General features: G+C 43.8%; 2 protein-coding genes across 13 annotated transcripts in view; one reads left to right on the top strand and one right to left on the bottom strand.

Moving 5' to 3' along the window:
* LIN9 (lin-9 DREAM MuvB core complex component) overlaps window positions 1-19,129 on the top strand; it is a 54,827-nt gene extending 35,698 nt beyond the window's left edge. For 2 of the 12 annotated variants that reach the window (XM_086870411.1, XM_086870489.1), the window contains 13 exons: window positions 182-307; window positions 622-804; window positions 885-982; window positions 2,308-2,433; window positions 3,701-3,762; window positions 4,898-5,043; window positions 5,616-5,726; window positions 10,007-10,179; window positions 13,774-13,820; window positions 15,305-15,348; window positions 17,118-17,196; window positions 17,297-17,419; window positions 18,815-19,129. In XM_086870411.1, coding sequence (XP_086726537.1) covers window positions 182-307; window positions 622-804; window positions 885-982; window positions 2,308-2,413 — 513 coding nt within the window. In that variant the 3' untranslated portion in view covers window positions 2,414-2,433; window positions 3,701-3,762; window positions 4,898-5,043; ... (5 more) ...; window positions 17,297-17,419; window positions 18,815-19,129. Of the gene's footprint in view, window positions 1-181; window positions 308-621; window positions 805-884; window positions 983-2,307; window positions 5,044-5,615; window positions 5,752-10,006; window positions 10,180-13,773; window positions 13,821-13,853; window positions 14,123-15,304; window positions 15,349-17,117; window positions 17,197-17,296; window positions 17,420-18,814 lie in introns of those variants that run through there. The other 10 variants (XM_086870442.1, XM_086870428.1, XM_086870419.1 and 7 more) reach the window with 10 other exon arrangements.
* Window positions 6,099-6,947, bottom strand: MIXL1 (Mix paired-like homeobox). The gene is made up of 2 exons (XM_086870506.1): window positions 6,660-6,947; window positions 6,099-6,583 (listed from the first exon to the last, which is right to left on the bottom strand). Exons 1-2 carry the CDS (start codon window positions 6,945-6,947, stop codon window positions 6,167-6,169), a joined length of 705 nt encoding a protein of 234 aa, XP_086726632.1. The 3' UTR covers window positions 6,099-6,166.
* Window positions 19,130-27,591: the final 8,462 nt, after the last annotated feature.

Below are 27,591 nucleotides of genomic sequence, written 5' to 3'. Positions count from 1 at the left end.
TCCTTGGAGTTATAAATGGTAATATTGCATTTTAATATTTTGGATTTTAATGTTTTTCTAGTTGACACCAGTGTTTCAAATATCTCAGTATTATTTTCAAGTAAAAACTGCTTTTGGTGAGTTCAAAATCTGTAACTGTACAGTATTGCATTAATTTTAATATGCTTTGTGTTTTCCACAGAAATCCTATTCCATGCCAATCGGCATTGAGTTTCAGAGGAGATATGCAACTATTGTTCTAGATCTAGAACAACTAAACAAAGACTTAAATAAAGTTTTGCATAAAGTTCAACAGTACTGCTATGAGGTAAGATTGTGCTGGAATTTCTGTTTACTTGGTAGTTTTACTTAATCTAAGTAGAAAACAGAATTTCCTAGGAATAGGGGGTGGGTGAGAGTCACTCTGAAATGAAACCATTGGTAGCTGTGTTGGATTCCTTCTGTGTCTCCTTTTGAGCAGCACTTTTCCTGATACCAGTGGCCTGTTCTGAAGTAAACATACATAAAGAAATGCTGTGTACTGTACACACACAAACTGTCTTTGAAATCATCTCATTTCACATATCCATCAAATGCAAAGGACATCTTCATTCTTAATTTCTCCCCTTCACATCTCTGCAGCTTGCTCCTGACCAGGGCCTCCAGCCTGCTGACCAACCCACGGATCTGAGGCGCAGATGTGAAGAGGAAGCTCAGGAGGTCGTCAGACAAGCAAATACCTTGTCAACAGGACAACTCTGTGTGGGCAGTGAAAATTTAACTGATCTTATCTCTAGACTTACAGCAATATTACTGCAAATTAAGGTAAAAAGTTGGCACAAAGTAGCTTCTCTGCCAGTTTTTGTACTGAACTGTAAGAACACCTTTGTTTTCTTCTTCTACAGTGTCTAGCAGAAGGAGGCGATCTGAATTCCTTTGAATTTAAGTCACTAACAGATTCATTAAATGACATTAAGAATTCAATAGACTCCTCAAATATCAGGTATTACTTTTTGAATATATAATTTTTCATTATACACTTTGTGATAGTTCTTGCTATATTTTAGAGGTGAACACTGATTATAATTAAGGGATTTAATCTGGTAACTTCTACTTATACTAAGGAGTTAGTGTAATCTAAAAGGGGGGTTCTTAAAGGGAATATGAAATGAGCAGTTTTCTGTTTGAACATATCAGTGAAGTAACATGTTAAAAAAAAACTTTAAAAGTGCCAAATTGATGCAGCAATAGCTAGATTTTCTTCTTGTTTCTTCTTAAGAACTTTTCTTGTTCTTTAGTAATTTATGGCAACTAAAAACTTATTTTAGAACATTGTCAGATGTTGAAATCCCACTAGTAATACAAGTTTTTTAAACCAGAGAACAGTACAATTTCAGTATTATTTTAGCATACTCAACCTCTTCTCTGTAAATATCAAAAGGTGGCATATGAAACAATTAGAGGTTCTGAGCAGCTTCCATTGGCAAGATTTTAAGCCAAGAAACAGAAGAACAGCCACATCATGCCAGATCAAAGGCCAATATAGTCTAGATGGGCCATTTTTCAACAGCTGTCACAAGCAGCTGCCTGAGGAGGCATCATAAAAATAGCAAAAATTAGCAAGAATGTGATAGCAAGAGCATAGTGATACTTGTCTAGAGTACCCTGCAGCCTCCAGCAATTTGTGACCAGCATTTTATGCTGCTAAGTTGTGCCATTTAGAAAATAAACCTAAATGCTAAGTATTTTTTTATATCCTTACTGCTTGTATTGCTACATAATAATGGGAGGCTGTACACGTGAATTTTTAAGTTTAAAATTTTTTTTCCAAAGATAGTAGGATGACCTTTTGATTTCAATATAATTATTGAGAAATGATGGTTTATAGCATTTTTCATTAGAATAAACAAAAACAGACCTCAAACATTAGTGAAACTTCTTTATAATCAATCCTGCAAATTGCATATTGGAATTAATTCAAGTAAAGGTTGTACCCGACAAAGAAAGTGATGATGTTTCCATTTCATGGTACTTATTGGCCATTTTAGCATCTCTTAATAATATTTTAATTTCATTAACTCTGGTCATATTAAAATCTTTCTTTAAGTGCCCAAGTCAGTGACTCTTGATTTCTTGCAGGTATTTGTGCAAGCTGTGTTTTCCCATATTTCTCTGTCAAGTTGCATTTGTATGTACTGCTCTCCAGTTCATCTGAATTTTTGTACTGGCTAGGTTCACATTTGATTTTTCACTGTAGAGGTATTCAGATATAACTCTTACATATGGGGTTTAACATTTCTTTCTTTCCTTCTATTTTTCTTCCCATAGTTGTTTTCAGAATAATGTTGAGATCCATGTTGCACATATTCAGAGTGGTCTGAGCCAGATGGGAAACTTACATGCTTTTGCAGCTAATAACACCAACAGAGACTAAAAACTTCAAGTGTACAGCAAGTAATTCTGGAAAATCTTCTTCCTTTCTATATGCTTCACCAAATACCCCTAACTGCCAGAAGACAAGGGAAGAGAAAACCTCTCAAAAAGGACCCTTTTAAGTATATTATATCTGCTTCTTAAGGAAACCAGCATTACTGGCCAGCGTTACATTAGATTTCTCCATTTGTTAATCACATGCAGTAGTTTTGCTAACTGGTAATCTCTTAGTTATCGCATTGATTATAGTAAACTTGAAAGCATACTTTCATATAATTTGAACTTAGTTTTTAAAAGTTCAGATTGATTCTGCACACCACTTGTTGTTGGATCTCCTGGTATGTTAGAAGTGAAGAAGAGGAAATGGCTCGAGTTAGTAGCCACATGGCAGGTCTTTGTTGTGTAAAGCTACACCTCTGTGTAGCTCTTCAGAGCTGCCAGGTCAGCCTTTGGGAAGCCTGAGCGTTCCTGATCTAAAGAAGCAGCATCAGGATACAGTCAGCAAACATAAACTATAAACTGGAGGATGTTGGGCAGGTCTATCGATCGGTCAATGTCTTGTTGGAACTCTTAATTTATCATAACTTATGGAAGGAGTCTAATGAAGGAATATAAAAACATAACTGTTAACTTTCCAGAAAGAGATTGGTTATGGCTTTTTCCCTTCACAAAGGGCAAAAGAAGTGCTTTAGGTGGTATTTTATATAAGTGACTGGTTAAACATAATGTTTTTCCAAATTCTTGTTTGTTTTGCACAAGTTTTAAATTAGATTACTGGTTATTCAACAATACCAACTATATATAAATATGAAGATTTTTGTAACTGAAGACAACCAGTGAGGTAAACTGCAAAAATAAGAAGTGATAACCTGCCTATACCTTTTGGAATGTTAATCTTGTAAAAAGTGTGTATTGGTTTGTTTAAATAGTCTTGTAAAGCTTCTGTGTAATGAATTGTTTCCAGATATGGATTTTCAGAGATAGCTGTAGAGATGTTTTTGATTCTTTTAGATGCCTCATTAAATAAGGTCTTTTATATGTTATTGTATAAAGAATATGTAAACAGGATTATTTTCAATTTTAAAATTTTGTATAGTTTAAAGATGCTTCTGTATTCCGTGTTGGTATTGTGCCACTGCAAAACTTTAGTGCAGAGTTTATATTTAGCTAAATTTGTTCTGTTAATTAAGAGAAATGCATAAATCTTTTATTCTCAATGAAATTTGTAACTGAATAAATTGACCTATGAGAGTTGATATATTTCAAAAAAATGCAAAATTTTTTGCAGATGTCTCAGGTCATTTTTTTAAGAGAAGCTAATTGCTGAAAATGAAATGTTATGAGGACAAGGTGAGTAGCTGTTTTAAAAGGTATTTAAAAATTTTACAAGTGATACTATAAAATAATGGTAAACAGTAATTTAGCTGAGTTATCCAGGCAAACTTACCTCTCATAATGCAGTAGAACATTGTAGTGGTCCCTGCAATTACTTTTGTAATTATGCCACTCGTTATTTTGTGGTGTTACCATCTGTTTGATAAAGACAGAAAGGAGTCCTCTCCTACCACCCTTTTCACGTAAACAGAGAAAGGTGCCAAAGCCTAATTTAAAGTACATAAGTTACTAAACTTATGTCTTAGGAAGCAATCTGCTCTGCAGCTAACTCAGGAAAGAGGAACCATCCCCCTGCACCTCTATACTCACGTGCCTGCTGCTCCCTCTGCACACCTCTGCTCTGATCCCGTCCTGCTCTGTTGGGACTCAAGCTTAGCACGTGCACTGAATGCTTTTGAGGAGCAGGACTTCACTGTACGAAACACCAGGAGGGTAATTTGGCCTTCTTGGTAGCAAACATCCCAAACTGAAGAGGAGACAAGTTGTAGATGCTAGTAGACACCAGAGGAGCTGGGAACCTGCTTTTCATGACAACTTTTTATCCTACTGGATACAAAATACATTGCAATAATCAGCACACTCCAATCTCAGCTCTGATTCCTTAAGTATGATGGTTTTTACATGTGGATACTTATAGTCTCCAGCATATTTTCTGTGGATGTAGGGTTTGGTTTGTTTTTTTTAATTATTGCAGAGTAATATATGATAGCAAGATCTGTCATTTGTGATAAGCTATATATTTCCACATGTCATTTGTCCTGCTCATGTAGGCAGTGTGAATATACCCACCTTTTATTTTCTTTGAAAGGCTGTATTTCTCCTTGGGTACTGATGTACCAGGATCAGAGCTAATGTTGAATTTTGGCTATAGTAACAAATGCAATTGCTTTTGCTGAGTGTGCTCCAAGCATAGCAGGAGTATCAAGAGCTCACTGCAACTACCCTACCTGAAGTCTGCAGGAGCAGAACAAGTTACTTTTATTTATTATGATCATAAACTTGAATTTACCCTGAGTGCCCAAGAAACCATGGTCTCATTTGCTGTCTCTTTCTGCAAGTGCTTCTTTTTTGGTGTTTTCTTGATCCCCAGCATAGCACCCAAGTCCATGTTTTTTTTCAAGAATACCTCTGGGGTTTTTTTGATGGAGAATAATAGTCAGCAGCCCTGCCATGCCACTTCACCTTGCAAGCTTGCAGTCCAACCAGCATTCAGCTGTCCCGATCTCACAAGCACAGGTATGTTATGGGGTAGTGCTGAGGGATTTTGTTCATTGGTAACCTTATTCTGTGGGGCATGATTCCTGATACAGACTATTTCTGCCACCAGTACATGAGTCATTTTTCCTGTGCTTCTTGCATTTGAATGCTTTTCCATAACTTAAAACTTGCTCTGCTAGGTTCTTAAGTACTGTTTAGTAAGAAAGAAGAATTGGCCTTATCCTCAAAATTATGTACAGAATAATGTGTCCTTCCTCAATAAATTGAATTAGAGGAGAGATTTCTGTTGCTACTGATTTTGCCATTCTCAGCGCAGAGCCATTCAGCCTATGACTGTTCATGTGAACAGCTTCTGTGTAGTTAGCTTACAGCTAAAGCACCCTTACAGTGTCCACAAAATACTCCCCTTTCTCTTAGTTTAACATTAACCTTGGTTCAAGTGGCGGACTGGAGGCTTTTGTCTGGGTATTTGAGATCTGGGGGTTTGTATTATTTAGGCCAGACATTTTAGGGATGGGGGTGTTTAGAGCAGATTTAAGACAAATACTGACAGAAAAGGTTTAAGGCAGTTTCTGTAACCTGGCATTCAGGCCCCTCTGGTCTCTTATCGACATCTAAACTGCAGCCGTAGCTCTCCAGGACCTGGGAAAAGAACCTGCAACTGAGATATCTACCACTTCTCTACCCCACCATCAGGCAAGGTAAGGAACCTTGCCCCTACACCAGGTACACACATAAGCAGATCAAAAATGTAAACCTTTATTATATTTTCCTCGATCAAAAAACCCTGACAGACCATCACTCTTTTCTAAGATCAGTACCCACCCCCAAAACATAGTAGAGATTTGGGTTAGCTTTTTGGCTAAAGAAGGTAAATAGATATACTAAACATGATAAAAGAAAGCTTTAAATACAGTGTAAAAATATGCCCTCAGCTAATGGAGCCGACCCGTATCTTTCTTAAATAAATATGTAAAATCAGTTACTACCGGATAAAGTGCAACAGTGGCAGAGCAGCAGTGGTGAGGTAGCGCGGTGTGTGACTGCTCCCCGCCCGAGCAGCGCGGCGCGGGCCGGGGTCCGGCGGGCGGGCTGCGGATGTAACCTGTCCCCCCCGGGCCGCGTCCCGCCGCGGCGGCGCTCAGAGGGCGCGGAAGGCGCCGAGCGCGTTCTCCTCCCACTCCGAGCCCGACTCCGAGTAGCCGCTGGTGTCCTCGGCGTCCGACACGGGCGAGTACTGCCCGCAGAAGGCGCGGGCCGGCGGGAAGGGGCCGGCGGCGCTCCCTGCGAACGGGGCGGGCTCGGCCCCGCCGGGCTGGCCGGGCGGGAAGCCCTCGAAGCCGGGACCAGGGGGGAAGCCGGCGGCCGGCGGCCACGTGTAGGGAGCCGAGCCGTCCTCCGTCCGAGCCACCCCGGAGAGGGCGCAGCGGGGCCGCTCCGGGGCTCGCAGGGCGGCGAAGCGGGACGGCCGCGGGCAGCCCGGCGGCGGCGCGGCGGGGCCGGGGCGGGCCGGGCCCCGCTGGCGGCGGGACTTGGCTCGGCGGTTCTGGAACCAGACCTGGGGAGAGAGGGCGGCGGTGAGCGCTGCGGGGCGGCCCCGGCGCGGCGGGCGCGGCACAGCCGGCGCCCCTCACCTGGATGCGGGACTCGGGGATCTGCGTGGCGTCGGCCAGTTTCTCCCGCAGGTAGATGTCGGGGTACATGGTGTCCTGGAAAACCAGCTCCAGCGTCTCCAGCTGCGCCGCCGTGAAGCTGGTCCGCTTCCGACGCTGCGAGGCCGCCGGCGCCCCCTCCGACGGCTCCGCCGCGGGAAGCGCCCTGAGGGCGGGCGAGGCCGGGCCGGGCCCGCCGCCCCCCGCCCACCTGCCTGAGGGGAAGACGGGCGGCTCCGCCGGGGGCTCCCCGAAGCGCAGCGCGGCCATGGCAGTGGCGAGGAGGGGGCCCGGCCTGCCCGCCGCGCTTTATAGCCGGGGAGGGGGCTCGGCAGGGGCGGGGGTTCGAAGGGGCGGCACGGCCCCGCGGGGAAGGTGAGCGCCGGGCACCCCGCCGGGCCCCGCGTCCCAGGCTGCCGGTGGGGTGCTCGCCTGGGGCGGCCCCTGCCTTGCTCAGCCCAGAGGACACAGTGATGCCCTATGCGTGCCTGACGGGGGTGGGTGATGGCTGGCAGCCCTCGACTCCCCGCCCGAAACATGGACAGCAGGAGGGAGAGGGGAGCGGGCTTTGCATCCGCACGCAAAACAACTGGGTGCTGGGAGTTTGGCACCCCGGAGAGGACCCAGAGCAGCGGCTGGGTTATATGTGATACAACATCTGGGCTGATAGGGTTATGGAGTTTACTCTCTCCAGCTATTGGTATGGGGGTAGATGCTCTCAAGCAACTGACTGCTTTGGCGAGTAATGGATCGTGCATGGCGTGAGACATAAAGCAAACACAAGTTATCTCTTCCCAGTGGCTGCTACTGCTCCGCTTGCAGTGCTTCGCTGCCAGCTGTGCGGGTGGTGTGCAGCTGCCTGATGTGCCTGCTGCTGCAAAAACATCTTTCTTTTTAAGATGCAAGTTAAATGCACCTGGAGAGACACAGCAGCTCAGAGAGGGCAGAGGCAGACATTGGTGTCTGCCACTTTCCACCTTTTCCACCACTTGTTAATGCCTTTGCACATCACACTTGTGCTGCTGCAATTACTGATTCCCAGACAGAGAGGTCTCGTGCTGAAACACTACCTGCACACCCCAACAGCACCAATGCATTTAAAATGGTTTGTCCTCATTTTACTTTTTGCAACTGTCTCCCAAGAAAAGTTACTTTGTACAGAAAATCATGTTTAAATTGTTAAAAGCTGTTCTTGGAAGTTTTGTTCCTAAAACATTTTTACCTTTGTGCTTTTACATGTGCAGCAATCCAGGTGCTTTCATACCTGAAGTTTCTAGGTTGTTCCCAAAATCATAGGCTGTAGTCTGCAGACAGCAGTCATGAGATTTGTACAACGTTCTCAATTAGCAGTGTAATGAGAGGTCAGGGTGGTGAGAAAGGGCACAAGTGAGTGGTGATCCAGAAGGCACAGTCAGCATTATTTAGGGTCTATAATGAAAAAACTCGCGAAGGGTTGAATCGCTCTGCAGATTCCATGCAGATTTAGAAGATGCCACAGGTGGCAGCAAAGGAGAATTATTCCAGATTATATTTACATGATGAATGTTTTGTTGTATTTTACATCAAATAATATTCCTGGAAAACATAGCAGAGGTTTCTTTTTTGAAGGATTTAATTCTGCTTCTGGAATTATGCCATTATAAAGATATAGTTTCTAGGATTTGATTAAGGTTGGTTAAGTCTGCCAGACAGAGCAGATTTTTGAGGAAATGTATTTTTTCACATACATACATGTGTTTTTCTTTCAGCAGCAGCCCAGGCTTAAGGAGCTGCTAGCACCACAGGCCTCCCCACTGTTCACCCCTGTCCTGATGCCCTCCCTTTAGCTGAGCATGCGTCAGTCCACACAGTGTGATCAGGGAATTAATACAAGTTAAATTAACTGTACAGTAACAACAGTTGGGGTTTGTTGGTTGGGTTTTTTCAATCCAAATCTAGGATTCCTACCTGTGGGTTACCAATACCCCCAGAATGGCTGTACAAGTGAGAGAACACTGCCAGATGGAGCAGGAGGGAAATGAGGGGATCCCATCTGGGGTGCTTCTAGGACTGCCCCACCTGGATCTGATTCTGAGCTAGTGAGGACAAAACTGAGACAGACTGCCCAGGAGCATGGTGTTTTTCAGTGTCAGACTTCCCATTACAACAACTATCAATGTATATTGAACAGATACTCAGGAAAGAGTGAGTACTGGGAGTTAATAGACCTATTCCCAACTCATAAATCTGGAAATGGGCTGACTCTTTGATCTCTGACTGCTGTGACATCCTTCAGGCCAAAAGCCTCCTCGGTTCCCTTGCCCTTTATGGTTCCAGAGGTGTTCCAATAGCTGTTTTGTGACAGCAGCTGACAAGCTTCCCTTGGTGAGGAAAAGAACGGTGAGGCTTCCCAGGCCTGAAAACTTATATTAGGAGACAGAGATGTAACAATTATACACTTTTTAAAAGTCTACCTTGTTACAAAGGAAGTAAAATAATTTCCACGCGCTACATTTTGTGGCTTTCCATGTTGTCCGTGGATGCAGTGTGACCAGTGGCTCTGCCATGTGGAATAGAAAATCCTTTGTGACTGAACTGTGGGCAAAACAATCGGTGCCCTTGGTGCAGCCCAGGATTACACACACGGGCCCCAGGGTGTGGGGCTCACAGTCTCTTCATTATCTGGCTGCAGACAATTGTATTTTCTAGCAGACATACCTGCGAGTGGATGAGACCTCTGTGAGCAGGTCAGGCTGTGCTGCCTGTCTGCAGGTGCTGACTTCTGTTTAGTCTGCCTCAGTTTCCATGTCTGGGCTGGCTGGCTATTACCAGCATGTTCATATATCTTGGTGATGAGTTCTTTTCGGCTTACCTTTGCAAAAGGATATCCCACTGATATCCTAAAAGCTGTGCCTGTGGGGTAGTGCAGTGTGCCTCCTGCAGCAAGGAAAAAGTGCTGTGTCTGGATTAGCGGAGTTTCCTTTGCCTGACAAGTAGTTTTCCATCCTCTTGTGCGCCTTGCAGTCTGACATGGAAGTTTCTGATGCCTTGTAGGTGCCAGCATTTGCATGAAGTCATACTCAGGTAAGGGCTGGAAGCATTTAGAAGACATTCAATTTTGTCCCTTCCTGTTTTGCAGACTTGCTTTTATTTGTGCCACCAAGGCACAAAGGTGGATTTTATGTCTTCCCTCAAGAAGCAGAAGTCCAGAAGTGGCTTGCTTTTTGAAATTAAGATGGCTAAAACTGAAAGAGCTATCTCTAAGGGAAAAGCAGACTGCCTTGTGTTGATATCAAAAATTACAGGCTGCTTCAGAAGCTGTTTACATTGATCTTCACTTTATTTGTCAGGAGAGAAACTTCTTGTGCTTTTGTCTGTGCTGGGAGTGCTTCAACACTGAGGAATCTGTGCCAAGAGGACTCACAATACAAAATGTGCCTGTATCTGCAGTAAAACAGTTTTAAGCTTCAGCTGGAGAACACACTCTCACATCACTGCTGCCAGCTCTGAGCATCCAGCAAGGGTAAGACAGGCTGTGAAACACTAAGATAGTGGGAGATAGGCCCTGTGGTGAGTCTTCGAGCTAGCTGGCTCTTCAGCTTTTTGCTTGTCAAGCTGGGGAGGTTCTCTCAGGCTCTTGGGGCTACAGAGTCATCTTTTAAATGTGCAGCTTAAGATCCTGCCTTATGTAACTTGAGGAACTGGAGCTTGGGAAGCATCCCAGAATGCATGGCAAGAGTAGGTAGCAGTGTGACACACAGTCATGGCTTTGCTGACAAGACAAACACACCCCTTTAAATAACTAACACATGAGAAATTCTGCTGCTCAGTCCTGGAGGGAATGGGACACCAGGGGTTTTGCCATGCAGTGATTTGTAACCAGCTGTACAGCCTTGGCTGTGTTCAAACTCCTCTGGCTTGTCAGATGTCACATCACCCTGTTCCTTCTAGGACTCTACAAGGACACAGACTGTGCACAGTCTTTTGTCATTCCAGCAAGCTTTATTGTTTTTTTCATTTTGGTGGCTGTCTTCAACATGAATTTTCTGGTCACTAAACCCAAGGTTCAGGTTTTTAGTAGTGGAGATTTAGCAGTCTCTTGTCAACCTGACTAAATTTGCAAAGATTTGGTATCTTGGCGATCTCAATTTCTACATCAGTTTTAATTTTAATTGGCCAAAAGGTTCAAATCTCACCACAGAATCATAGAAAGGTTTAAGTTGGGAGGGACCTTAAAGATCATCCAGTTCCAGCCCCACAGCCATAAGCAGGGTCACCTTCCACCAGACCAGATTGCTCAGAGCCCCATCCAACATGACCCTGAACATTTCCAGGTATGGGGCATCCAGCTCTTCCCTGTGCCAGTGCCTCACCACCCTCACAGTAAAGAATTTCTTCCTAATATCTAATCTAAACCTACTCTCAGTTTGAAGCCATTTACCCTTGTCCTATCATGACATGCCCTTATAAAAAGTCCATCTCCATGTATTAGGAGACTGACCAAAAGAAGGGACAGTGGTCACACAAACCTGATTTCATTAATTTGGAGAAAGCTTAAGAAAAAATAAAACCACATTTTTGCTGGTAAGACATAAGTTTAAGCTATCCCTAGAAAGCTTGTCCCTGAAGAAGCAATCCCTGGATAATTATCTCACAAAGTAAATTAATTGTAGTCCAGACACAATTTTATGGTTTCTTATATAACTACATTTTCTCCAGAGTTTCTGCTGGCAGGAAAATACTATATAATTTACAGCTTCTCTAGCAGGGCCCTGATAGCAAAAATTGTTAATGCATGCTAGGCTTAGGTTTTGAGGTTTTGTCATTCTGCCTAAGAGGAAATCTTTATATGCATACTTAATTTCTCTTTGATTGCTTCTGGTCATTGTGACAAAGCTCTTAACAACCTCCAAATGCTTTTAGAGGTTTATCAGGTCTTCCCAATGTACAGACACAAGATCTATATATTGAGGCCCATCCAGGCTTTTAGGTAGAGTTCCGAGATCTTATAATGATGTCATGTTGTTAATTTAGACTTGTCATTTTTCTAGTCCTCACAGCTTTAACAAGGAAGAGCTTGAGCAGGGTGGGCTGTGTATAGTCCTCATTCTGGCGTGGTTTGCAGATGCCTTGAAATATATTCTCAAAAGTCCTAAGGTGCCTGTCCATTGTGAATATTCAGCTGTGTCCCTGAGAGCCCTTCTTTGCCAGAGTCCTCTACAGGAAAGAGGGGGTTTGCCTTTTTAGTCGGCACCAGGGAATGTGTTCACCCCAGCTGGGACACAGTGAGGTGCATACAGCCAGTGTCTCACTGCAAGGTAGAAATGGGACTTGGCTATGCTCCAGGCTGTCCCAGTGGGGGGACTGGGACTCCCTAGCTTGGGTGCTGGGGAGTAAAAGGGAGATGGTGCTGTCACAGTGTCCTGAGTGCGACCTGTGACCAAGGGGCTGGGCTGAACCCCTGTCAGTGCTTTTGTACTGATAGGGGTACAGAAAGTACTTTGGGCATATCTCCGGTGTGATGAAGCCCATGGCTTTGGGGGGATGTCAGAATGATGTCAAAGCCTAGTGACATCAATCCCCAACACAGCTTATTTCAGATCACCAGGCTTGCCCAGCAGCTCCGTGCACAGATAGAGGGTTAAAATAAATGCACTGTGACAAGAGGTTATGTTCTCTCTGAAAGATGCCTGCCTTGCTTGGCTCAGACCTGATTGCCTCTATATATGCACAATCTATTTTCCTTTGAAAATTCAGCCACTATGTCTCCTTGATTTTGGCCATGAGGAACTAATAGTATCTTGTGACTTCAGCCCTGTGCTTAGGAGGGGGATGTGACTTGGTGGGGTGAGCCATTTCCTGAGAGGTGTGAGACGTGACTTCAAGACCTGGTGGTGCCATTCGTGTATTCTGCTCCGAGGAGTTGATAAGAGCTTCAGACACACAGAGAGCCTTGAAGGAAGCCGTGGGGGCAGCGGGGAGGCGTAAAAACCCAGCAAATGCATATGAAAAGATCAAGGGGCTGTATTTGCTACATCCCAACAGGAACAGATTTGGGGCAAGATGCCCAGGTTCAGAGAGGACCCAGACACAGCAACAGGTCAAGAGCAGAGTATGCCTGATGGCTGGAAGCTGTCTCCCTACCATCCGAGGGAGAGGAAGATTCAGGATTTGAGAGTGGGATGGAGAAAAGAGCAAATGGTGGGGGTGGGAAGAGGGAAAGAGCAATAGGGAGGAAGCTACCTGGAGATGGGAGGGGCTGGTTGAAAGAGCGGAGGATGTTTAGTGTTGAATTTAAATATACTTAAACCTCAGTTTGCCTTTGGGTTTTGAGACTTCCCAAGAATGGCAGAGTACATGTACCTGACCCTTGCTGGTGCTTCTTCAGTGAGAGGGCAGTCCCACCAAGTTTTCTGTGGCAGCAAACCCTAGGCTTAAACAAATGGTTATTGCAATTTCTCTCTGTGCCCTCTGATTTTCTAGCATGTGCTATTGTGAGAGAACCTAAAGCTTCTATTTAATAGAATTTACTGTATTGCTTTGCTTAATCACATGCTCTGAACAAGGTCATACCCAACTCTTAAAGATATTTTCCTTAATGAGGATTTGCTGAGAACTGTTGGTGCAGATGATTGTGGGTACAAAATAACTGCGTTATCCAAACTCACAATAATGTTTAATTAATTTGCTGTGAAAGCAAAGGAACATATCTGCAGATGAACAAAAAAAAGAAAGAAGGAAAAAGATAAGAACACAAGAGCTAAGAAAAAGACAGGACCATGTTTTCTTCCTTTTCATTCAGTACCTACTTGGGAGAGGCAGCCTGCCAGGGTGCAGCCAGAATATACACACAGAGTAGGGCAGGCAGGGGAAGGCAGGGTGATGGATTGCATAGAAGCCTCATCCTTCTCTAACAGCACTGGATAACAGCAAGAAAACAGTCCCCTCTCTTCCCTTTTCAGGCTCCTTAGCTTTAGTAAGCAGTGTTAGGGCATTGTTTTCTACCTTTTCTTGGCAGGCTCTTAAACCCTTATCATCATCCCCTGCATGTGGTAAGCTCTTCCTTCTACTCCAACTTAATAAATGAGTCACAAGATTCTCTGTTTCTGTCTTGCAGTGTTTGCTATCTGAGAGCATGAGCTGCTGAAATTGATGGATTTTTATGTAAGTGTTATTATTTTTGTTTGTTTGTTACAGCTTGTGTCTCACAGTTATTGAGAAAAGGATCCAAATGTGAAGCAAGTTTTGCTTCTATGGTTCAAAACCAGCAGACAATACATAGAACCAGAACTGCCCCAATGTGGTTGGATGCCTGTTACAATATGAACATGGACCCACAGTCTTTCTTTGCACTACCTTGGTGCTATTAAAATCCACCAAGTTTTCCCTTTCTGAGTGGTACTGCGTGGCGAATCCTCCAGCTGGCTTCCCTCTGCTTCCCTGCTTCTTCTCAGGCATGTGCCAAGGTCAGTGCTCTGGCTCCAGTCTAATCATTCATTCCAAATGTTTCCCACCTTCTTTTCTGAGTAGTTTTGGAGATGAGGGACTTTTAGTCTTATGTATCATAACATTTACAACAAAACCATTTTGGTTTTGTTCTTGCATTTTTTTCTGGGCTCTTTAATTTCAAAGGTTTTAAAGCCTCTATAAAGTTTGGAAGATTTTCAGGTTTAACATGAGCACAGAACGTGGGAAGTTTCACCTGAGCTGGGATTTTGCAGTTGATCATTAAATCAGCAGTACCACATGATCATAGCTGGGAAGAGCTGGTTACTATGCCATTTGATGAAGTCATTCTCTTCTGTGCATGAATTGACTCATATTTCTTCGCTATTTAAAATCAAATTAAAAAGAAGTGCCACACAACACACTCAGTAGGCATTATTTCTGTGGGTTATCTTGACTTTTAAGCCCACAGCACAGTTTTCTGGTGCCTGACTCACACAGAAGCTCCACGCATTTGCACAGAACAGTGTCTCCATCCTCCTCCCCCACTATCCCGTCCCCCTGCCTTACCCATCCCAGATAAGTAGTCCAATAGCATCCTGGTTTTTGACTCACTCCTCTGGCAAAGGCTCTCTCTGAGGCACATCCCAGCCTCCAGCCTGCACCACTGCTCCCCTGGGCTGCCCTGCTCATTCTCTCACTCCCATTTTACTTGACAGCTGTTTATCTTCCTCTTTTATTCAAGATCAACTCCTCTGCTTTTATTTCTGGCAGGGTTATTTTTCAAGTTGACTTTGTCTGTTTGCCAAGGCCACACCCTTATCACCTCCTTAATCCGATCCTCTCCTTTGATGACTAAAGGTCTTCCTCTCCTTCCTTTTATTAGTACTTTTATCTCTTTCTCCATTATCTTTTAGTCCCCTTGATTCTTACCCCTCTCTTTTGCATATGACCAAGTTTGTTTTACATGTTACTTGGGGGATTGAGACTTTTCTCCTTGACAGCTTTTCTTCCCTAGCCCCTGGAAGGTTCTCCATGCTGCTGGACACATGGCAAAGAGCAAATACATTTATTACTCCAGATGGGACAACTGCAATCCAAGATGGAGAGTGACTCTGGGCTGGGTTGATCTCAGCAGCTCCCTACTGTCATCTTAGCCATTCCCCATATTTTTACAAGACCATGTTTTTCCTCTTTTGCAGTCACATCTTTGCAGCTGGGATACCGCTTACTTAAGGTATTTGAGGTAAGAGAAGGTTTAAAGCAATGCTGAGAGTTTGCTGCAGATCTGAGTGATCAAAAAAGGGTGCAGCAGCATCACAGTGTAGGTTTCTATTTTCAGTTCTACTGCTGCTGGCCTCTTTTGTCACTCTCTGACAATGCCTGAAATATGGCTAAAGACAAAATATTTATGACAGTGGCTGGAAATTGTGCAGCTGGGCAGGATGTCACATCAATCACAGCATCACCTGGGTGCTTTACATCGCCAGCATAGCAGTGTTCATGATTTTCTAGCTTTTCAAAAACATTGTATTTCTCTCAGATTTTGCCAGGATAAAGGCAGAAGTGAGAAGATAAGGAATTTTCTTTTATTAATCTCTCTTGGTTGAGCTCTCCTTTCTCTGTGTTTTGTATTTTTATCAACTAAGGCAGCAAGAGTCCTGGCATGTACAAAGCAGTCCAGGATTAACAGGGAACCTGCTGCCACTAAAAATCGTAACAAACCAAGGACTGATCCTACCTGCCCGCCAAGCTTGATTTTGCATCTCTTCAGCCAAATGAAGAGATGCAGATCTTTCCTCTGGCTGCATGGAGCAGACTCCTGCTGATATAGGAGATATCCTGCTCCTCCTATAGGACTCCTGGTCCTATAGGGACCAGGATAATTCCTAAGAGCCATGCAGGTGTCCAACCAAGCAAATCCTCCCTGAAATATTGCACTCTTTCATCATCTACACGACCTGACCTCCCTTATTCCAAATAAGTCTTTGCATTTCAGATTTCCACAGCAGCAAGTTGACATTAACAGTGTATAACCAAGTCTGGGCTGTCCAAACACACCCATCAAATGCCAATGTAACTCGCCTGTGACCCCACTGCTGAAGAGGAGGTGCATGGCACACTGGCAGAGATGCACAGGGTTGTTCCTAGAAGATGCCTGTTCCAAAGCTGGATTGGAACTCCTGCTTCCTACTCTCCAGGCCTTTATCTAATCTTGAAGTAGTGCAGCTTTGCCAGATTCCGTTGTCTAAAGTGCAAAAGCTGCTTTCAGGTGGGAATTTTACTTAGGACTATGTAAAATGTGTAGGCACAAAGAGCTTCAAAAGACCAGGTCATTCATTCCAGGTCTCACTGAATTCTTTCCCTGTCCACACTTCCCAGGGTCACTTCTCAAACTCTGGCCTATGTTTTCAACAGCTGGAGAAACCATTGACCATATCACACAAAAGTAAATACTTAATTTTTTTTCCACAACAAAAGGAGAGCCACTCCTACAAAATCCTCTTCAGCTCTGTGGGTCCAGGTTGCTGGTTTTCTCCATGTAGGCATGTAAAAATCATGAATTGTGAGAAAAAGGGTGATGAAATGCTCTTTGGAGCACTTGCAGAATAGCCATAATTTAGATAATGGCTTTTTTTTTTACTCTGAGTGGAGTTTGGGCCATTTGGGAGTTGATCATTGAACATTGATATGAATAGGAAGGGGAGCATAACATAAAGAGGACAGCAACAACCCTGAGGCTGGGAGACTTGTGTGGTTGCTGGTGTCATATGCTGAAGCAGAAATTCATTTGACATTTTGGAAGGGGAAGACAGTGCTGGTCAGTCCTGGCTGCTGCACTGGGTACATGCTGATTCATTTGGCTACAAGGGTAATGCATTTTGCAGCAGAAAGGAGGCTTGTGTCTGTGCAGTTTTCAGGGGGGATTGTGCCATCACACCCTATAAACAGCAAACAGTGTCAGATTGTGAAAGGGCTTGTGCCAATACATCTCACCTGTGACGTTTTTGGCAGGCCATCTAACCAACACCCAGGGAAGGCTCACAAACTGGTGACACACCATCTCCTCCTTTTGCAGTCTTTCCTGGTGAAGGTAGGCTAGGTATCCCTGGCTTGGCCCCTTCTTGCTGTAAGTCTCTGTAAGATGAAATAGAAGTCAGGCAAAGAGTAAGATACTGACATTTCCCCATAAGGTCATTTAGGATCCCAGAAGAAACTGTACCTGAAAACCAGAGTCCTCAGTCACAGACAGAGTGGAGGTGCAGTGCATGTAAAGCTGTGAAAGTACCTCAGGAAACCCAGGCCATTCACATGAGGTATGTCCAGCTATGGAATAGTAGAGATACTGACACACAAACAAAGACAGTGTGGATTTAGACATTTTGGGGGCTAGACTCGAGTCCTGGATAAGCTTCAACTTTGTTTCAACTAACTCAGCTTCGTTGTTTTCTTGAAATGAGTACAGTGCAGAGCTCTCTCCCAACAGCTTTGGAAGCTGCTGGTCCAGTCCAGGAAGTGGGCTGGGTGTGTGATGCTCCTCTCGTGCAGTAAAATGAGTTTTACTGCACAGTAGCTTTTACCCAGGTCCCAGCAGCATCCTGGTGGCACCAGTGCTAACAGTGTAAAAGCATTTGGCCTCTTTTGGTGTGGACAGTCATCCAGGAGGCACTAAGAGAGCTACCTACAGTGAGGTACTACAGCTCTTGGTCACTGTTGACCTGGGCCAGATTTGATTGCCAATCCTGAGATGAGAGATTTCACTCTGTCATTCTTCTCCAGAGGTTTCTGCTCTTCCTGGAAAAAAAATATTCAAGGACATTTGTAATGGATGCAGGAAAAACAAGCAAACACATCCCCAGGCTTTTGTTTCTCTGCTGGTATTGCATTGCTTCCTGTGACCCTCTCTCCTCCCAGCAATGCACAGATTTCACGTTGCATAGGCTGGGTGGAATATATTTTAGAGCAAGACTCTATTTAGCTGTGATGTCAACTGCAGCCAACTATAAAAAGCTCAGTAATGCTCTTTGAAAGTGTAACAGCTGCTGCTCCACTCAGTCCCTGGTGTATTACAAGTCCGCCCTACTTCACGTTCACACAACCAAAATAAAATACAATAGCAATCATTATATGGTTCAAGGAATTTGGGACATAATCTCCCCAGAAACCAGAAGGAATTCAAGGTTAGACAAACTGAGTAATTTTGCATGGTTTGTTAACAGAAAGGTAATCTTACCTGGATTTGAAAAATTGACTGATTTTTACCTCACATTGACTATGTGCTATTAGTGATCCCTACCTAGTGACAGCAGAGCAGCAAACCTTCCTTTAGGCAGCTCTGCTGGGTGTTGTTCACACACACTTACAAACTGAGCTCTTGCATGGGGTGAGTTTATCATATATTACCCAATATACAAAACCCATTTTCATACTCAACTGGATTTGGCCATATATATTTAAAAAACACTGACCAGGCCAAAATTTCCCATAAAAGCAGGAAAGGAAACTGTTGAAGGAAATGGGATTTAATAATCTAGAATGAATAGATAGAAGTGAATGACTGTGAAACTGTGTTAGCACTGTGCACCCTCACAGTACTGGAGAGGTGATTTTGGCTGGGTCTCTATTAAGAACAGCCCTGAAATTGTGGATGTTGTAGTAAAGTCTTTTTGTTTGTTTGTTTGTTTTCCAAAATTTGAACAATAAACATTCAGGAGTGATCACCACATTTCACTCTGTGGACTTGCTTCTGCTGAGGATTTTGAAAAATCTTCCAGGCATATGTCTGCTTTACTATAAAATGGGAAGGCTGAGGAACTTGCCCACAATTATGTGAAAGTCAGTGAGTGGCAGAGCAAAAAGGTGAGCCTGGCTGTGCTTTTCCCCTTCCCTGCAGTTGCTGGCCTGCCATCTGGTGACATTACCAGTGGCACATCCAATTCCATTTCCTGAAACCAACTAAGCTCAAACAATATGAGTCCAGGAAGCAACAGCTACACAAAATAAAAAGAAGGAAGGTTTCAGAAAAAGAATCTCATGAGTTCCCAGTTTGCTGTAGTGGTTGCTCCTGTTGGGCTGAGCCATGGCTTGGCAGAGCCTGTAGTGGGGACCAGGCAGGCTGAGGGACAGCACCCTCCTGCCTCGCAGAGCCTCCAGCTTCCTTCTGCATCCCCGACAGGACTAAACAGTGCAAAGTGGCTGCAATGTTGTAGGCAGGGTGGTTTGGTTTGTAGTGCAGATAGGCCTTTGTAGTGTGGGTGTGGAGCAGTCTGTTCCAAGGGACGTGCAATCTCCTGTGACACGGGTTTGGAGCAGCCGTGAGCTCACCAGTCTGCGAGGAAATGGTCGGCTGCCAAACACGGCTGTTAGCAGAGGTGACAGGACAGCCAGGCAATGTGAGGAATGATTTGGCATCAGCCAAAGCCCTTGGGATGGAAACATGCACACCATGGGATGGGCTTGCCATGTCTCTGAGCACTGGCTGCACCCAGCTCCCAAGCAGGGATGTTTGATCCATGTGGAAATCAGAGACACGCAGAAATGAAAGCAAGCAGTCTTCAGGCACAGAAAGCTTGGGGAGGGAGCCAGGGAGCAGCACCAGTGTCTATCCTTCCCTGCCTCCCTGACGGCTCTCTGGAAACCCCCTCGGGCTCCCCCACCTTGCCAGGGCTCCTGGCTGTTCACTGTGCCATGGGCTCACAGTGTGAGCAGGAAAAGGACCTGGCTGGGGAGGTGGTTTCTTCCACCCACAGATACACATGCAAACACACAGTGTATGCTTGTTTAAATAAAGTGACGTTGAAGAAAGGTGACTTGTGTCAACACACAGAGACTAATTTACATGCTGCAGTGTGTAGCAATATGGTGTCAGGTAAGAGCTGGCACATTTTTCATGTCCAGCCATGTACACATAATGATATCACAGGGGGAGATGAGCTGCTGTGGAATTAAAGTGTGGTTTTTTTAATGGCACCTAGGAAACAGGATACTGGAAATCCTTGAACATTCAATAACTTCTCAGCCAGTGCCTCTAACAGTCTGCAGATTATTTAAGATTTTACTATATCCCTTTACAAATAAGAGTTCAGTTCTTTAGATATTGAGCAGCCTCCATTCTAAATAGGGACAGCTGAAACTTTTTGCAAAGCTTTTCTCTACCTTTGTCTGAGGATTTGTGACAACCAAGTGGCTTCTGCGCTTCCAGAAGTGAGACTGGCAAACTGTTGGCCGTGAGCCCATTTGATTAAAGAAGAGAAAAAACAGTCCTGCAGTCCTAGACAGATGACAAGATGAAGCTGTCTTGTACAACAGCCATGGAAACCTCAGGCTCCTGGTGTTCTGACTCTGGCTATGATTTTCCACGGTGACCAAGAGATTTATTTAATCCTTTCACTACTTCTTTGTAGTCTTGGATCTTTGAGGTGTCAGAAGGAATCATCAAACCAACACCTGCAACACATTATTAGGGAACATCTTGTGCTGTGTCACTGCGGGGGGAAAAAAAATACTTCCTTTCTAAACACTTTCTTTTTTCCCCTCTAATATATTTTACAAGTTGAGGAATACAAGCTTTTTCAAAAAATAAAACTAACTGAAAATTTGGACCCCTTTGCAATGAATGTGATCCCAAAGCTAACATCTTGTTTTTTTCGCATGTGATTATAAAAATTTTTCTTCTTTGGATCTTCTTGACTTTCCAACCCTTCTGAAGGACTTTTGTCCTGTTTCTTAGATGACAGTTAAAAAGATGAAAATTGTTAGATATTTTGTTTTGCATTAGATTATTTGCCTCTAAGTAAGTATTATTCTCATCAAACCACATCATATTAGATACTCTTACTTATTTCTGTGGGATTTGGGAGTCCTAATCAGGACCAGCCCCTTCCTGACATGACCACTTAAGCCAGGGGACTGGACTATTCTCTTAAAGTAATCAACAGTGAGATAATTACATTTTTACACCCAAAATGTAGTGAGGGGGCTTGGAACAAGTAGTCACTACCCTGCAAGTGGCATTTCACACCACAGTGATAAGGTTCAACCCTCAAAGATTGCTACTGCCCTCTTTTTGGATAGAGAGGATTAGCAAGAACCAGCTATCTCATGGATAACAGGTTATGGGCACACTACCAAGTGATGCCTGGGACTCCATCCAGCAAGGAATTTCCTTCCCCAGGTTTGATCTCGAAAGAAATATCAGTTGATGCTCCTGATATTAGAGCCTGTTCTCTAGCTGGAAAATACCACTGTTTTGTTGTTGTTTAAAGGCTACTCAAGAATTACAGTGATGGGCACTCTGCAGAGGCCTGTAATAAAATCAACACCATGAGATATTCATGTACTTTTGATCCTAAGGGCTTGTCTCTACTAGAGATATGGTTTTTTGCTGTATCTCAGGTTAAAGACACACTCCTCCTGCCTATGTGTGTATAGCTACACCTAAATGAGGACTTTTATCAGCAAAAGACCCAGCTTTTAACTCACATAATTGCACTGCTAAGGCTCCTTGAGTGCAGCACAGCTTATATAGATTCTGCAGGCAGAAGGATGCCAGAGAATTGCTCCTTTCATCAAGATAGTGTTTTATCTCGGGGGCCAGTGCTGATATGGTGGGTGTTGTTAACCTCTGCTGCTTTAGGACTGGTGAGTAGGAGCACATCAGCACTGAATCAGTCATTCAGATACTTCTCTCCTGGGAATATTGTTCAAGAATTTAGCTGATGAAATGTACTTACCTTGGTTAAGCTTTTCCTTTGAGAACTATTGCCCTGTTTTTCCCACACATGCCAGCCGTCCCAGACCCCACTCAACAAGGTACATGATGAGGTCCCCAGTGGATGACTCCATTATCACTTTAAGTTATATGTTAATATGATGTTCCCCTCTTCATTCAAAAGTTTCATTATCTTGTAGCAAAGCATGTGAAAGGAAAATTATTCATGTATCTCTGTATTTAAGAGAAAAACATATGATGTCTTCAGCAGCAATTCCTCTCAGTCACCAGCAAGATTGGGACCAGAAGGTGTGTAAATACATACAATTTTAGCTAAAGGGGCTGGGCCAGACTATGGATGTACTAAACATGACAGTGTTGAAGTCTGGATTGGTGAAAAGTAAGGGTTTGGCAGCTTAAGCAGATCCCGCCTGCCGTTTCTTTTGCCATCTCCCTCATTCTCACTCCTCTCCTTGCAGCCTTTCACCCTGACAATTGTACGCACTCAGTTTACAGGGCTGGGCTGTGAATCAGGGCTGGGAATAAAGCCAGGACAGAGAGAGGGAGAAGAGGTATAAAAGGAAGGAGGCTGCATTTCACTGCAAGCCGGTATTGCCACTGAAATTCTCTCGTACCAAAATACAGCCTTCTGCAATGATGGAGAAAGGAGCCACAGCTTTTCCAAAAGGAGCTTCTGTAAGCCAAGAGAAGGCACAGTTAACCAGTGCAGCCCCTACACAAATGCAGCTCTGTGACTCTGGCTTACAAAAAAGGATCTTGCACTACTAAGGATGTTACTGCTTATCTCCCAAAAAGACAGCCTACTCGCAGACAGAGAATGGGAAGTCCTGGTTCAATGGTTTGTTCTGTGCTGTCCATTAGGAAACTGAACTGCAAACATTTTTGCTCAAAGTTTCCATTTTTGTTCACTAGACTCACTCCCTATAATCTGCTCTGATTTTATTATCCTCAGTAAGAAATAAAAAGAAATGAGAGGAGAAAAAGATGTCAAAAGACTATTGCCAGTGTGGTGAGTCCTATATGATTCTCAGCAGCTCTGCTGTGCAGTACATTTCAGTCTATAGTTGTTGCCACTGTGAGTAACTTCCAAGGTCCACAAAAGCCACAAAGGTATGGAAGTCAATAGATTTAGTCCTGCCAGCCTCTCCACTAGCAGTCCACAAATCAGAAGAGGTTGAAATTGCCTGCTGGAGTGCAGTCCTACTCACACCGAACAAGGGAGATAACAATACACTTCCTGTACTGAAAAGATGTTCATTAGAGCAGAATAGCACAGGTAGGGAAGCAAACTATCGAGTGATCTGACTCTGGCAGGAACAGCAGGATGGCAGGATAGGTGTGGCTGCTCTTTAGGCTGCAGTTTGGTATTGCAGCTGGACTGTGTACAAGCTGGTTTCTCTCTGCTTCCTATTTGCACTGCTTTCCTTATGTTGCATATTTTAGTGGCTGTGCAGCCACAGGGAGAATCTGTTCATCTGGCTGACCTCAGGGGCAAAACAACCATGCCATAAAAATGAGGAGTTTTTAGCCATATCAGCCAGCTGGACCAACTCAACCTGAAGCCGCTCCATTGCTAGATCCAGTGCAAGAGAAAGGGCAAGAAACGCAGCTGGGAGCAGTGGTGGAGTGCAACCACTGCTATTTGGCATTAGCTTGTGGCTGTAACTGCTGTGCCCAAAGGGACAACCTGCTCCCATCCTCCCTTCCCTGCTCCTGGCAGCATGCTTTTGCTGCTGCCAGTGCTTTCTCGATGCCTTGCCCTCCAAGCCAGCAGAGAACTAACCCAGCTGCTTAGAAAGGTGAAGAGGATTGCTGAGATGTCCAACAAGCTTAAGAGCTGGAAACCAGGATGTTGATGGGAATGTGTGGTGAATAGTTAGGAGCAGGCCAGAGCTGCAGACATCTCATGAAACCTCATTCTCAATTTAACTCAAAGCAGGAGAAATAACCCCAAACAACAACATAAAAAAGTGAGCCACAGCTGAGCAGCTGGGAACCAGCCGCATGCTCTCCATTAAAGAGTGCATCTGATAATCAGAGGAAGAGGGACAGGCTTACTGCATACTTTTGAAAGGTGTGTTACCTTTCTGTTTGCTGAATAGAAGGAGTGACGTTGATAGCAACACGTGTTGCACACACAGCCTTGCTCTTACCAAGGCAGAGGCAGGAGGGGCAGCAGTTTTACAGAGAAATCTCTCTGCCCATCACCTCTTGTGCCACTGGATAGCTTGGAGTCTCAAAGGTAGATACAGTTCATTTGAAAACAAAGCCAAAAAAGAAAAGGACACAGGAGGGAAGAAGCTGCTATGCAGCACAGCACAGAAGAGGACAGTCTGGAGCATCAGAGCTCAGGGTCAGCTGTGTGCCACCTCTGTTGAGGTCAGACCTTGCTACAGAGGTACAACTCACTTTCTGGTGGTGTTTGAAAAGAGCATCCATAGGTGATCTGAATTTACATTGATAGAAATCATTCATCTGGCTGTTGGTTCACGTATTTTTCTGGACACGTGGCCAAAAGTGCAGATCCTAATTGCATCAGTTTCCCTGCTCTCTTCTGTAAAATCACTTTATTAGAGGAGTTGGTTAAATTCAGGAAGTGCTCCAATTCCTGGCTGTATCTCATTTGGCAAAGACTTATAGATAAAAGAGCTGTGCTGCTTCTCCCAGGTCCTGTGCCTGTGAAGGGCGTGCCTGTTTACACAGCTACACCGAAGCATATGCAATCATATCAGTGTGAGATAATGGAACTTTTTATGCTTCATTTATGAGGCTGAACTGCTCTTTTATGGTCACCTGTAGCTGGGATAACTGTGTCCATGCTATGGGATGTTTGTTGTCTCTCAGAATGGGAATATTTAGTGAAGACGGACTTCAGCACAAGTATGTTTCCTCAGGAGTCCCTTGAGCACCCTGCCAATAAACCTGATTTCAGCAGGATTTGCTGACATGGCTAAAAAGGTATTGCCAAGACCCTACATTCAATTAACTTATTCTGCACCTCATACACTAAATTAGAGAAACTGATGTGAATATCACCATAAATTACTACAGAAATGCAAAGCATTGGAGTGTGATCCTTGAGTTTAACATGTCCTGAACATCTGAAGAGTTACTGAGAACACCTGCTGTCTGTCACACATAAATTAGGGTCACCACAAACTCCTAAACTTTAGGAAACAAGCAGACAAAAAAAGAGCAGTTTGGTGGTAAATGAGGTTGAGTGGTTGCCAAGATGGGCAACAATGGCAGATGATAATGATGATTATATGATTCAGTCTAAGTCCTGGAAAAAGATATTTTCCAACGTCCAAAGTCAATTTCTATGAAATGATTGATCAAGAGAACTATAAGAGGAGCACAAAAATACACTCTTCATCTAGATTGTATCAGACATAAGCACAAAATTTGTTTTTCTTCGTATTTCTAGCAGAGTTTGGAGTCGACTACACTGTAATAGTGCCTCCCTGGGTGGTTTTACAGTGTCAGATCAGCTCCTAACCAAACAGCTTATCTCTGTCCTGTAAGGAAAGGCTGACAGACAAAGAGAAAACCTTCAATTAAACCAAAAGAGCTTGAACAATTTTTTCCTTCTGGTCCTGGTTCTATTCAGCCAGTAGAACTCTCATGAATAGAAAATGAAGACGGTAAGAAGAGAAATAGGACTGTCACGTTATGGAAAAAGGTCAATCCTGTTATTACTCACAAAAGCAATTCAATTTCCAAACTTTGAGGAATTTAATTCATCTATTGACCTGGTCACCCTCCCAGAGATACATTCAGCCTTCCCTACCAGGCACTCCACTCCTTCCCAGCTGCTATTTCTGGGCTGCTACCCTAGCACTAGGGCTGGGAGTGATGGTCACATCCAGTTTATTGAATGTAGCCATTCCTGAGAAACAGATAAAAATATTTCCTGAGTGAGAGATTTGCATTTCTGAGCCCATAGCACAGTGCCAGACCCAGCTTCTCAGAGATGTGCATTTGAGATAATCAAATATTTAGCAGCCATTGCTGCAGCAAATACCACATTAGGCCACATCTCTCAAAGTGGGGCTCTTCCTCTGTTAGACACCACCACAGAAATGGGACTCCTCCAAAGGACAGTCAAAGCCACAGGAAGGAGATGGGCTTCATCCAGGGCTGTCTGGAAGGAAGGGTTGGTGCTCTGGTACCTTCAAGAGGTTGGCTCCTCACTCTCCCACCAGGAAGGGTTGAAGACCTGTTTGTTTACATGAGGCCAGTGCCCTACAAATGTTTTGATTCTTTATTGTATAATTTCAGTGAGTAGGTTAGTATTTTTAACTGTCAAACCTTCAGCAGCTTGAATTAAATAACTGATTTATTCTCTATAAATTTTCTAGGTCTAAATTTCTTACTGGAGAGCACTGTACTTACAGGACCAGACTCCCTATCTGGGACTTGTATTTCTTCTGTCTTTCTTTTCCCACGCAGAAGCTGCTGTTCCAAGAAATGAATGAACAATTTACTGGCTGAACTTAGCATTTTCATCTTATCTGTGAATTAAGCTAGGGGTTTTCTCCAACACATAAATTATTGGGAACTCTTTGTCATAATCATGTGGGAAATATGTCTCCATTTACAGGATTGATGAGCAATTCACTGAAGGTGTTGCAAGAAATACTGGTTGCATGCCAGGGAACAGTCAGCTCAAATAACCATCGCTGCAAATTCAAAATTTTCTTCTAGACGAATGCTTCATCATTTCTTATTATATGATCCCAGACCAGGACTTTCTGACTTGTCCCAAGATTTAAAGTTCCATTTTTTTCCTAAAGTACCATCTCACAGCTATTCCCCTTCCTACACCTGAAGGAATTTCAGTCTGACACAGCACTGTCAGAGACATCTTGCTCTGACTCTCCAGCTGGGACCTCTCCAAGAGTTTATGGTGCCCTTTGTGGAGAAAGCTGTTCTGCTGGTGCCAGCTCACGTGCCTCTTGCATGGCAGAGCAAATCTGGCATGAGGAATGGCCTCACATTTGCTAAGCACACCAAGAGTTCACTATGGGACACAGCCTGCCAGGAGATAAATCAATTTCCTGTAATTATTCCAAAATCAGCTCATTGGCATCTTGGATTTAGTTTGGCCTCCAAACGCACAGACAAACTAAGGGCTGCCTGGTTTCAGGCCAGTCTCCTTCCATGAAGCAGAAACACCTCTGGTTTTAACAGTATAGAAAGTGAGCATTTTCTTCCATTTGGGTGAAGCAGAAAATCAGTAGGGATCAGTCAGAATTTCATCTCCTCTTACTCTAAGGATGCATTTTAAGGATAAAGAATTCAGTTTCTTAAAGCAGGAACTATGGATTAAAGTGCAGAATTGATGCCAGAAGAAAATGTTTATGAAGAACATACTCCTCGAGCCAAGCAGGAAATGTGTCAGACCAAAACTTTGAAAACTGAAATTTCAATAGAAATTATTTATAAATTAACTATTAAATGTTGAAGTGAGGCTGGATATGATGCTGAAGTGACAGACCTGTAAGGAAGCATGCAGGCTTGTATGAGGAGATAAAATCATTTATCTGCTGGTAGACTGGTCTGTGGGGTAGCACGAAACAGTCAGTACAGAGAACTGTGTGCTTTGGAGAGCTCCAGCCAACAAAAGGGGATGGAACAGTCTCATTTTGCAATCTTTGGCAGGAAAAAACAAACCATACGGTGTTACATTCGATACTTAATAAACAAAAATGTTAGTGAAGAGGCTACAAAGGATTTCCAGTTAGTTGTAAAATT

Source organism: Cyanistes caeruleus, chromosome 2 (assembly GCF_971803275.1).
Source record: "Cyanistes caeruleus chromosome 2, bCyaCae1.hap1.1, whole genome shotgun sequence".
Classification (NCBI taxonomy): domain Eukaryota; kingdom Metazoa; phylum Chordata; class Aves; order Passeriformes; family Paridae; genus Cyanistes; species Cyanistes caeruleus.
This window is presented reverse-complemented; position numbering and strand designations above follow the sequence as displayed.

Excerpts from the sequence above, each read along its gene's own strand:
- MIXL1 (XM_086870506.1), bottom strand. The coding sequence starts at position 6,947 with ATGGCCGCGCTGCGCTTCGGGGAGCCCCCGGCGGAGCCGCCCGTCTTC. Across the intron at positions 6,584-6,659 it reads TCCCCGAGTCCCGCATCCAG|GTCTGGTTCCAGAACCGCCG; the intron begins GTGAGGGGCGCC and ends CTCTCTCCCCAG.